The sequence below is a fragment of the Eschrichtius robustus genome, chromosome X, assembly GCF_028021215.1.
Source record: "Eschrichtius robustus isolate mEscRob2 chromosome X, mEscRob2.pri, whole genome shotgun sequence".
NCBI classification, from domain to species: domain Eukaryota; kingdom Metazoa; phylum Chordata; class Mammalia; order Artiodactyla; family Eschrichtiidae; genus Eschrichtius; species Eschrichtius robustus.
Genome location: NC_090845.1, coordinates 40508471 through 40520502, shown reverse-complemented (window position 1 = coordinate 40520502; position 12032 = coordinate 40508471). Strand labels below are relative to the sequence as shown.

General features: G+C 43.0%; 1 protein-coding gene across 1 annotated transcript; it reads left to right on the top strand.

The window, feature by feature from the left end:
- Positions 1–1091: 1091 nt before the first annotated feature.
- On the top strand, positions 1092–5435 carry LOC137756296 (protein phosphatase inhibitor 2-like). The gene is made up of 2 exons (XM_068532605.1): positions 1092–1250; positions 4902–5435. Exons 1-2 carry the CDS (start codon positions 1092–1094, stop codon positions 5433–5435), a joined length of 693 nt encoding a protein of 230 aa, XP_068388706.1.
- The last annotated feature ends 6597 nt before the right edge of the window (positions 5436–12032 follow it).

Sequence of the window (12032 nt, the reverse complement as noted above, 5' to 3'; positions counted from 1 at the left end):
AGAACATTTCTCTACTACAGACTCTTCAGCCCGTTTCTTTTCTTTTTTCTTTTCAGCCCGTTTCTGCAAGGCCTGCCTTCTGATATCTTTGCCATTATTTTCTATATAACTCCTGGCAGACATTCCCACTGATGACATTTTTCTTCACTGAACATTCCCAAACTGGATTATCCTCTTGGAAGGGGGCAAAGTTGATGTTTACTATGTAACGTCAGAAATTCTCATTGACGTCCTGTCTCCTTAGTGACCTGCACTCAGTGAATATGCTGGTCTGAATCACTACAGTAGAAAATCTCCTCACCCCCATTCTCAAAACAAGTGATCACTCAGAAAATCAACCCTTGGGATAAATTGCTTTGGGCAACGACTCTTGCAGTGATTTTCCAATTGACGCCCCCTCCCCAAGTCCCTGTGATGCCTCAGGAGCCACCTCTGAGATCCCAAGCAGTGAGAATTCTGGTGTCCCTACCTCCACACAGACAGACAAACTCCATTGCTTCCTAGCTCCAATTTTACTAATTTTTATTCTGTAATTCTATGTAATATTTAATTTGGAAAACAAGGTTTACTGGGCTTCCCTGGTGGTGTAGTGGTTAAGAATCCGCCTGCCAATGCAGGGGACACGGGTTCGAGCCCTGGTCCGGGAAGATCCCACATGCCGCGGAGCAACTAAGCCCGTGCGCCCCAACTACTGAGCCCGCATGCCACAACTACTGAAGCCTGCTAGCCTAGAGCCCGTGCTCCACAACAAGAGAAGCCACCACAATGAGAAGCCTGCGCACCACAACGAAAGAGTAGCCCCCGCTCACCACAACTAGAGAAAGCCCGTGCACAGCAATGAAGACCTAACGCAGCCAAAAATAAATGAATAAATAAATAAAATTTTAAAAGAATTTACTGCTTTAAAACTTCCAATGAAAAAGATGGAAAACCATTGTCTCACTGAACCTCTCTAGATCTGCCCATATTTCTAGGCTCTTCCTTTCAAAAGATTTTTGTTCACTTCCCTCAGTTCATTCACCCACTTTGCAGAAATATGGACATCTGCCACAGAACATGGACATGCGCCAATGACTGTTTAGGAATTAACGATGAAGTACACAATCCTTCTCTTAGTTTGGGTTCCTCCTACAAAAGCAGAGCTGGAGAAAAAGGCTTTCATCTGGGACTGTGATCCCAGGGAGCAGGATAGCAGGACAGGGCTTGTGAAACAGGGAAGGAAAGAAGCCAACACGAGTCTGCATGCATCAGTAAGTTGGCCATCCACTCCCCAGGCTCCATCAGGAATCCAGAGTGCGAGGGATTCATGCCCCTCCCCTCTCCCAGCAGGCCTGAAGTCAAGATGGCAGCAATTGATGTATAAATATACTCTAGCTCCTTCGCCAGTGGGGTGGAGGTAGGCCATGGGGGTAACTCTTCTACATTGACTTCTAGAGTTTCTCAGGAGCATTAAGCTCTAGTTGCCTACAGTAGGAACTGCTTTTCTAATGCATCCTTTGCCTCCTGCCCTTCTCTGTCTCACTTCCCCAATCCCCTACCAGTATTTTCGGCAAATCTCCTCCCGAGTAAACTACTTGCACTCGAGTCCTTGTCTCAGGGTCAGCTTCTAAGGGAACCCAATCTAAGGCAGGGATATTTAATAGAATATCAGAAATTTGGGTTTGGAATATGAGAGAGAGAAACGTAGATTCAAAACCAAATAGCACTTTTATTTTTATATTACACAATATCCAACATAATTCTCCAAGTACTGTGGACAATCCTTGGGTGGACTGATGTACACCTTCAGACGCTACACGGCTGAACTAGTATTAATCTCCACTTCTGGCAGCATGATTGGTCCCAAAAAAGCCGACTGCTTCTCATTGTTTTACTAAGTTCTCACCAATGGCACCCAGTAGGACATCTGGGATACCTTCCTTGTTTATGGTAGCTTTTGGTTTCTTAGGTGTTCCAACCTTTGGTTGAGAATTTCTTGGTTCCTGGCTTAGCTCTCCTTTTGAACCAATTCCTGTATTTACCGCATGTGGAGAATGGCTGCATGGAAGGGAAATGATTCTTAGTGGAAGAAACGAAACCATGGAGTGATCTACCGTCAGGCTTAACAATCAGTTAGTTTAAATATCAGTGACTTTTTAAATGTATTTTAAAACTGTGATGATAGAACAGCATGCATATTTAGATGTATTTATCAAATATTAACCCATTGAAGACCACTGAAGCACAACCTCACTTTTGTGCATTCAGAATGAAGGTTCTCCTTCTGGACATACAGTCAATGGTCACACTAAATATTTGTTGAAAGAAGGGCTTTCTAGGTCTGTATCTAAATTTCATATAACGTGTCATTGACTGGGAAAGTTTTTGTCAGTCTCGGGTGTGTGTGTGTGTGTGTGTGTGCGCGCGTGTGTGTGTGGTAGAACCACAGACCTATCTGCTCAGCCCTTGTCCTAGGGCAATAACAAGTGAATCGTGTAAAGAGGAATGTTGGAAAGGGTGCCGATCTTTTCTAACTTTTCGGCTTGTGGTAATGTTGACTAGATTGAGAGCTTTTAGCTTGATGGCAAAAACTCAAAATTTGGATTTTTCTTAGGGCAACTTTCATGAAGCAGATAATTAGCCAATGGTAGGTGAAAGAGATTACTTTTAATGTGCAACTGAGATCTGTAATACCTGGTGATTTCTTTAAAAGATTTTGTCTGTGGCCCAGGTCAGAAGGTCACAATCACGGTACTCTTGCCCTAGCATGAACCGCCAATGTGTTACTGCACTTCAGAAAACTCAAGAACTTCGGGAGGGCTGACTCATTCTATCTTGAACAGCTTGTATATTCAGATCACAGTATGTGGGGTGGGTGCTGTGTACACAGAAAAGCAAAATCCCAATGCACTGGATTTTGCTTTTGGATTTTCAGCGTCTCCCTCAACATCCTGTTTACAGCTAAACACGCACAGACCCACTGTGCCTACCAGCCAGGACCAACTGCGTTTGTGCGGGTCTGTGCTGCCATTCAGGCAGGTTTTTGAAAAGAGTAGCCTGGAGTATTTCTGAATAATGAAAGTTGGGTTTTTTTCCCCCTCACATACCGGAGGGTTTTCCTATAGACTTGAAGATCGGCTTTTGAATCCCTGAAAGCCCTTACCACACAATACAGCTTTTTTCAAAGAGTACTGGTATCAGGAAATTCTTTTTCTGAGATGAATAACACAGTTTTAAAGTGATTGCAGAGCTCCTGAAGTTAGTAGGACTTTGGAGAATACAGGACAACTTGAACTTAAGGTACTTAAGACCCTTGTAAAAGTTTTATGGTCTTTTCATGCTTTTGCTTTTGTGTTCTAAAATGTAGAAAGACATTGAGGGAGAGAAGAGGAAGCAAAATGTTATCAGAAGGGGGGAAAAAAAAACCTCTTGTGAATGCTACCTGGAGGGGAAAATGTGAAACTGGATCTTAATTTCCTTTTTGTTTTTGAGAAGAATGTCACTGCCTATGAAATATGAGGCCTGTGAAAGACAGAATGTTCCGAAGTCACTCTTTGGGACAGTCCCCAACTTCCACATGTGGGGTGTTTTTCTCACGTGACTGACTGAACAAATTGTAACTGACAGTGAAAACTCTGGAGCCCCCTTTTCTCCACTCACAAATCTCAGTCTTCCAATTACCTGTCACCTATCATTTATTCTTCATTCCATAAATATTGTGGTAATACCTACTATATGCCAGCTACAGCATCCTGTTGTGAAGCTGAAGACAATACTGAGAAAAACAGACACCTTCCCCTGTGTCTTGGAATTGACCATCTAGTGTACACAGATAATAAACATAATTGCCACAACTCCAAGTGCTGTCGAGGACAATAAGAGAGGCCATGAAAGCACAGGAAGGCCTATCTGCTTTGGAGGTCAGGAAACAGGCTCCTGTAAGGCAGTCATGACTGAGCTGAAATCTGAAGGGGCATTGCAGGCTGTGGGAAGAACCCAGGGAAAAACTCTGGGACAGGAAGGGAGGCGAGTGCTCCTGGAACCGAAGGGCCAGCAGAGAAAGCTAGAGGCAGGGTGCGGAGAATTGGGGTGCGGGGGGAGCCCATCCTAGAGCTGCTTTTCTGCCTCTTCTGGATTTGGGTCTTTATGTGAAAGAAAATGGGCACCGTTAAAGGGTTTGAAAGAGATGTGACAAGATTTGATGGTGTTTTTAAAAGACCACACTGAATAGAGGGTGAATGAGAGGTCGGAAGGCAGCAGGAGGGGTGATGGGGGTGAGGGCTAGTTCAGAGGCTGTGACGGTGACCCCGACCAGAGATGGTGGTGACTTGAATCAGGGTGGCGGCAGAATTGGAGTTTCTTGAAATATTTAAGCCAGTAGCGAAGGGCTGGATAGGAGAAGAAACAATATGTGATCATGGAGGATTGGGGGGGGGCAGAGGGAGGAGTTCCCAGCCAGTGTAAGTGGCTGGGCATTGGGACCTTTAACCGAGGGGCAGGGTAGGAAGGGTCCTCTAGCCCCTAGGCCTCCAATCTTTCCAACCCAAGGAGTGGCTTTGAAACTTTGGCCTGTGACCCCCAGGGAGAAATACCTTTTACACGGTCCGCCCGCACACAGACGGGATAGAGAAATTCACAAGACAGTGCTTCTCCGTTTCACGTGCAACGAAGGCAGATTTCCTATCTTACACTATTAAACAAACAAACAAACAAACAAAAACATGGGTCCTCTTGGCCTCCCTTCCCCGCCCCCCAGGCGTTGACGGCGGCGCGGATGGCGGCGGGGACCACTGTGGCATCACCTGCGTTCGACTTTGTGACACCGGGGCCGGGAAGTCCCAGAAGTGGGATTAGTCGAACATCCTGGCGACCTACCGCCCAGCGTACAGAGACAACAATTTCATGAAGATGAATGAGCCCAGCACTCGCCAGCTCGGTCTGGAGGAGGACGGGAAGGAGGTGCAAAGAGTGATTTCGAAACTAAAGAAGCCATGACCCTCGACAGCTTAGCTAATAAATTAGCCACCACTGATACCTCGGAGCTCAACTATCCAGTGCGGGAGCCGGAGAAGGATGGGGCGCACACCAGCAAAATCTTCCTGGACAAACAAGAGAAACAGCGGCAGTTCGAAATGAAAAGGAAGCTTCACTACAACCGAGGACTGAACATCAAATTGGCCAGACAGTTGATTTCCAAAGATCTACAACGTGAGGACGAGGAGGATGAAAACAAAGAAAGTTGGCATGCCACCAGCCAAGACAAGACTACCACCATGGAGGAATCAGAGGAAGGCCCCACCAGCGACGAGGAACTGCAGACCCAGTCATTCTACGACGAGAAGACAACGTTTGATCAACGCTGCAATTGTTTGTCAGATCCAAACCCTGTTACTATAACCCGCGGCTTCTTGTTCAGTAGAGCTCATGTTTCAAGTACTGAAATACTTATCAGTTAAATTGTACTGCGATAATTAAACGGTAAACTTAGAAAATAATAGGTTAACTGGAAAAATCCCTGCTTGCTATTCTGTCTGGTTCTTTGCCACAAATACCGATTCTGATATTCGTCTAATGCCCCATTACTTTGAGAAAACTGTTGGTTAATGTACATAGCATATAGCTTTTGATGTGTTAAATGTTTAAAGGGGGACTGATTTATATTCACTTCTAGCTGTACTAACTTTTGTAGAATAGGTTTTGTTACAAAATCTAAATGCAATTGGTACAGTGGGTTATGTAGTCTGATAAATATTCAGGCTGAAAAATACTTGTCTTTAGGGTGATTGGCCTGTTTAATTGAGAGGGGATATATTATAAGAGTTATTGTTACATTTTACCTTTAAATGTTCCCTTTATTTGCTTTCAGTGTTTTTTTTTAACATCTTTATTGGAGTATAATTGCTTTACAATGGTGTGTTAGTTTCTGCTTTATAACAAAGTGAATCAGTTATACATATACATATGTCCCCATATCTCTTCCCTCTTGCATCTCCCTCCCTCCCACCCTCCCTCTCCCACCCCTCTAGGTGGTCACAAAGCACAGAGCTGATGTCCCTGTGCTATGCGGTTGCTTCCCACTAGCTATCTATTTTACGTTTGGTAGTGTATATATGTCCATGCCACTCTCTCACTTTGCCACATCTTACCCTTCCCCCTCCCCATATCCTCAAGTCCATTCTCTAGTAGGTCTGTGTCTTTATTCCCGTCTTGCCACTAGGTTCTTCATGGCCTTTTTTTTTCCCTTAGATTCCATATATGTGTGTTTATAAGGAAATGACTGAACGTTTTCTCAACAAAAAAATAGTCCTTTTTCCATGGATTATCAGGTTAAAATGGTGCCAACGTCTATTTTGTTTTTGTGCACTTGATGGGCAGATTTGATATCAATTATTTGTAAAAGTCTAATATTATCTAAGTAGTTCCTTAGACCTGTCTTACCCTCTCCACCCTTTGTTTCCTCAGTCCTCCTGGGGCATACACAGCACAAGGCTTTATGGAGTATCATAGATTGTCAAAATATTAGAAACTCTTTGTTCTCTCAAATATTCTTTTATTTGTTGCAGTAATGTCACTTCTATTTCAACCATCATGGCCTCTTCAGGCTTTTAATATGTGGAGAAAATAGATTGAATAGCAGAAGTGCTATAGTCAGGAAAAAGAATCCAACTGCTACATTTCTACACCTTTTTGGTTTACAGCCTGCTAAATAATTTGCTATTATTGGTTCATCATTTGTCCTAATTAGCTTTTAGAGAACAAGTGAGGTTTTTTTTTTTCACAACTGACTCCTGTGCAACCAGTGACATGATTATAGTTCCTGAATGTACACAGACAGACGTCAGCCCAAAGGTTTTGTGTGTATTTCCATTTTTTTTTCATTGAAATTTTTACTGAGATAATTGTGGGTTCACATGCTGTTGTGAGAAATAATACACAGAGATCCTGTGTACTCTTCATCCAGTTTCCCCCAGTGGTAACATATTGCAAAATGATAGTACAATGTCACAACAGGATATTGATGTCAATACAATCAAGATACAGAACATTCCGTCACCACAAGAATCCCTCATGTTGCCCTTTTATAGCCACATGTGTTCTCCATTTCTATAATTTTGTCATTTCAAGAATGTTCTATAAATGAAATCATATAGCATGTAACCTTCTGGGATGTACCAGTTTTTTTCACCCTTTCACCCACTGAAGGACATATGGACTAGTTCCAGGTTTTGGTATTACAAATGAAGCTCCTATGAGCATGCATGTACAGGTTTTTGTGTGAACATAAGTTTTCACTTTTCTGGAATAAATACCCAGGAGTGCAATTGCTGGCTCACATGGTAGTTGCAGTTTCTTAAGAAACTGCCAAACTGTTTTTCAGAGTGACTGTGCCATTTTACATTCCCACCAGCAATGTGTGAGCATTCCAGTTTCTCTGCATCCTCACCAGCATTTGGTGTTGTCACTATTTTTTATTTAAGTCATTTTTATAAATGTGTCCTGATGTCTTACTTTGCCTTTCGCTAATAGCTAATGATGTTGAACATCTTTCCATGTGCTTATTTGCAATCTGTATATCCTCTTCTGTGAAATGCCTTTTGCCCATTTTTTGATTATTTTACTGTTCAGTTTTGAGAGTTCTTTGATTTGCAAATTTTTCACAATCTGTACCTTATCCTCTTACAGACACTTTTGCAGAGCAAAAGTTTTTAGTTTTGATGTGGTTCAGTTTATCAGTTTTTCCTTTTATTCACAGTGCTTTTGGTACCCTAGTCAAATGTAATCCAGAAAGACATTTTTTTCCACATCATGATTTCCTAATTAAGTGGCACGGTATTCGGATGCATAGAAAATGGACCTTTATTATTTGTTTGATTTTCCTTTGGAAAAAGGAATCTGAAAATGTTCAGTTCCAGTTTCAACTTTTTATCAGCATCACCTCCTCTGCTTAACTCCTTTGATGTTACCATTTGTTCACTCATTTTTAAGTATGCAATTCAGCCAGGCTGGCTATTTAAAACCTGGGACAGAAAATGGTATAAATGGATTGCTAAAAAAAAGTAACTTCCACTTGAAGGTCAAAGCAAATGCATTTTCCCCCTAGACTTTGAAATTGTTTCCATTTTTTCCCTCTACGTTAGTACACTAAATAACATGTTGTGATAAGGCACGATATTATTTTTAAAAATGATAGTAAGAGCCACTAAATTGGTTCCTTTAAATTACAACCTCAATTTGACAAACACCGAACTCAAAGCGTCTTAATATTTTCACTTAAAGGATTTTGTTCTTTGTGTGCAAATATCACCTGGGAGTAACACTGCAGTACTTATCAGCCCTTCACACCTTAGAGTAAATGAAGAACATGGTATGCATATTGATTGGGGGGGGGCGGATTATAAAAGTGAAAGGAGAGAAAGAGGTACCCAGAAGTGAAGAGTTGGGAAGGGAGGGGAGAAAAAAAATGAGGGGGAAAAAAAAAGAATGGAGGTTTAAGTTCACTAGCTTTAAAAGTCAGGACTAGCTCTCAATGAGTCATTAACTCTGAACTGTCATCAAGAGGACACACAATCTTAGTGAAGAAATGATGAGGAAAAGAATAGTTCTCTTCTCCACCCAACCAAATAATTAAAGCAATACTACTACCATGGCCTCTACTACTAATTGCCATTTACTGAGTATATGCAATGTGTCAGACTCGGTACCAGGGCTTTGAAAGCCTTATCAAATTCAATGATGCCAACGATCCTTTAAAACAGTATTTTGCCCGTTTTAGAAATGAGAAAATTTCAAATAATTAAAATTACATAATTGGCCCAAGTCTATAGCTGCTAGGTGGTAGAATCAGGATTCACACCCAGGCCTGTCTGGCTGACTCAGGCATGGTCTTTTCCCCACCATACAACACTGGCTCAATGCAGGTCCTTGATGGTGATAGAAGGCCCCCCCTCACCCTCCCCTAAGCACACACGTCTGTCCTGACAGTGTAGGAGGGGCTGCTTTCCTGTACAGCTGAGAAGTACAACCAGTCTAAGGAGAATGTTCTCCAATCTAGGAACTGCCCGTGCCCTCTGACACACTGCCCCGAGCCCCAGGTCCTCCCATGCCCTATTCTGAGCCTGTGCTCAGCCAGGAACCTGAGACATTCACTCATACAAAGACGCCACTGGGTGAAAGCATATTTGTCAATTGCGCTTTCAAGTGAACGAACATTTACCAAGTACGGCCATGTGTCAGAGGCAATAGCCGGGGCTAGGGAGAGAAAGATGAATGAAATACAACCCCTGCCCCTAAGGAGGTCTGAGTCTAGTGGGGGAGACCTGTATGGTTCTGAAATGATCATTTATGAAGCCTTATGAGGAAGAGGATGCCTGTATTAAAAGAGGGACGAGTCCTGGTTTAGATCATGTAACTGCTTGAAAGCAAAGAAGTGATTTCCAAACGCCTGCAGAGAGAGCACCGGCCTTCAGAGGACCTCTGGTCTCTTGTGAGGTCCTCCTGTCTGAAGGTGAGGACAGAGGGAGCCTAGCCCTTGAGACCTGATCTGGTTCAGGAGTAGAGGAGGCCCAGTTCACACTTGGCTGGGCTTGGGGAGGAGTGCAGTACAAAAGGGATTGGGGGCAAACCATAGAAGGATTCACATGTGGGGAGGTAAACAGAGAGAGATGAGGACATAGAGGGGAGTAACAAAGGGTTCTGCATTGCATTCTTGAAGAATCCTTTTCCACTAGACAATGCTGAGAGTTTTGTTTTTATCTTATTGGAATGAGGAACTATAGATACTCTGTCTCAGAAGCGAAGCAGTTATGTAAAATGTGGACTGTAAACCATGCTTCCTTTTGTTGGCTCATGCTTTATGCAGCTGTATTGTCCTTTTCTGGAACACTGGGGCCATTGTTGAAACCGTGGGTCAGGGAGGGTGCTGGTATGTGCTGTGGGGAGAGAGGTGCATATCCTCATCCCTTCATTCCTCCAGATGGCTGGGGAGGGGGTGTGGAGGAAGGCCAGGAGAGTGGCAGCAGGAGAGGCACGTCAGGCTGGAGCGTGACAGAAGGAAAGGAGAACGGGAAGAAAAAAGGGGACGAAAGACTCCAGGTGTGTAGGGAAATATTGAGAAAGTAATGACAGCATTCAAGACCATAAACCTCTTGGATTTTTCTACTGTGTTAAAATTTTATGTCGCTTTCTTGGGCCATTGAGCCAGTTCCTGTCTGTTTTACAAATGGTCTAAGAGTCCTGCCACCCCTCTGCTACCCTGGTGACAAATCAGGTCTTTGGGGAGGGCCCCCCTTGGCGAGAGGCTGGCAAGTGGAGACAGAAGGGAGGAGTGGGGAAGAGCAAATGCAGACGAAATGAGGTGGCTGGAAAGATGGTTTAGGAGTCACAGGGGAGTGAGGTGATGTCCCGTGTAGGACCACACCACTCAGGAGCCACTTCTTTTTTCTTTTTAATTGAAGTATAGTTGATTTACAATGCTGTGCTAGTTTCTGGTGTACAGCAAAGTGATTCAGTTATATAACTATATACTATACTTCAATTAAATATATATATATATTCTTTTCCATTATGGTTTATTACAGGATATTGAATATAGCTCCCCATGCTATATAATAGGTCCTTGTTGTTTATCTATTTTATATATAGTAGCGTGTATCTGCTAATCCCCAGGAACCACTTCTGTGTGCCTCCTTGTCCCCCAGTCTCAGGTAGCAGCCTACACTTTCCCCCAGGGGCTCTGATGACTGCTCACACGATCGTTTGCCCAACACAATACCATACTTCGATGATTAGGATTATTAGGGAGAAATGTGGGCAAGGAGAGAGATGAGGGATGGAACCTGCAAAACCCAAATGTAAGGAAGAACACACGCAGAAATCTTTGATAAGAAACTTGATCAAATTAGTGCTACCATTTTAAGATAGAAAAGTCAGTCCATAAGCTACAGGATGCAGCATTTATACACATTCGTTGGCGATGGGATGGGGGTAGAAGAGGCTGAGCTCTTTGCCAGTGTCCACACTGCTTGGGCTTTAGCAGCTGAAGCTGCATGTGCAGGGGCTTTTGGAAGATTTAAGGATACAGGCTGCAAAAAGCCTAGGGAAAACTGAAAATTGCTGGTGTGTGTCTGTGTTTGTGGCAGGGGTGTGGGGTGGTGGGCTGAGGGGGGGAAAGCTGCCTTAGGCGTTTTTTTCTCACCAGTATAAACACAGTTCTCTAATATAAAGTTATACATTATTAGCTCTTAAAAATATAAAAAATTGTTTTTATCATTGTGTAGGCAGAGCATATTTGCATCACTGAACCTGCCTATGCATGCTGGGTAATAATATCTTATTCTTGCAAGGAGCCTTCTTTTTCCTTTTTTTTTTCCCCTGTTTTAAAGCAGACTCTTTGAAAGGTGCATATGAACCCAGTTTCCATAGCAATTGCAAGCATCAGTGATAACCCAGAGCTTCTAACTTATAATATACAGGCTACCCTATTAATGAATTTCAAACCATATTTCCATGAGACAACGGCTCAGCCACTGATAGATAAGGTCAGACCCCATCTCCAAACTTTAAATTAAATCAGGTTAGATCAAAATGCAGCAGAAGGAGTGCCCTTTTGGAAAGTGTGCTGTTAAAAAAAAAATACATTCTTTGTGGAGGCAAAACAGTTGCTTTTCTGGTTTGTAGTGCCCAGATGGAAAAATCCTAAAACAGATACAGCTTCTTCTGGGTTATTAATGGCATGTTGTCATTTCCTTATGCTATTTGTGAGTGAGTTTTTCCCGTGGTAGCTCAGACTCTAAGAAAGCACATAATCCTTTACCCCAGGAAGAACAGGTATGATGGTTAATTCTTGCTGGGTCTGAAATGACACTAGTTCAATTGTAATTTATCAACTTGTTTATTCATGCACTAAGTGCCAAGACTCAGTGTCTGCCTTCAAGGAGTCCCAAGATTAGTGGAGAGCTCAGCCTTGTCACCAGACCATTTCTATACGGTGCAAGAGCACTTTACAGAGGCCCTCGAGGGGCATTGCCCAAGGTCTTAAAAGGCCTTCCCGTGGA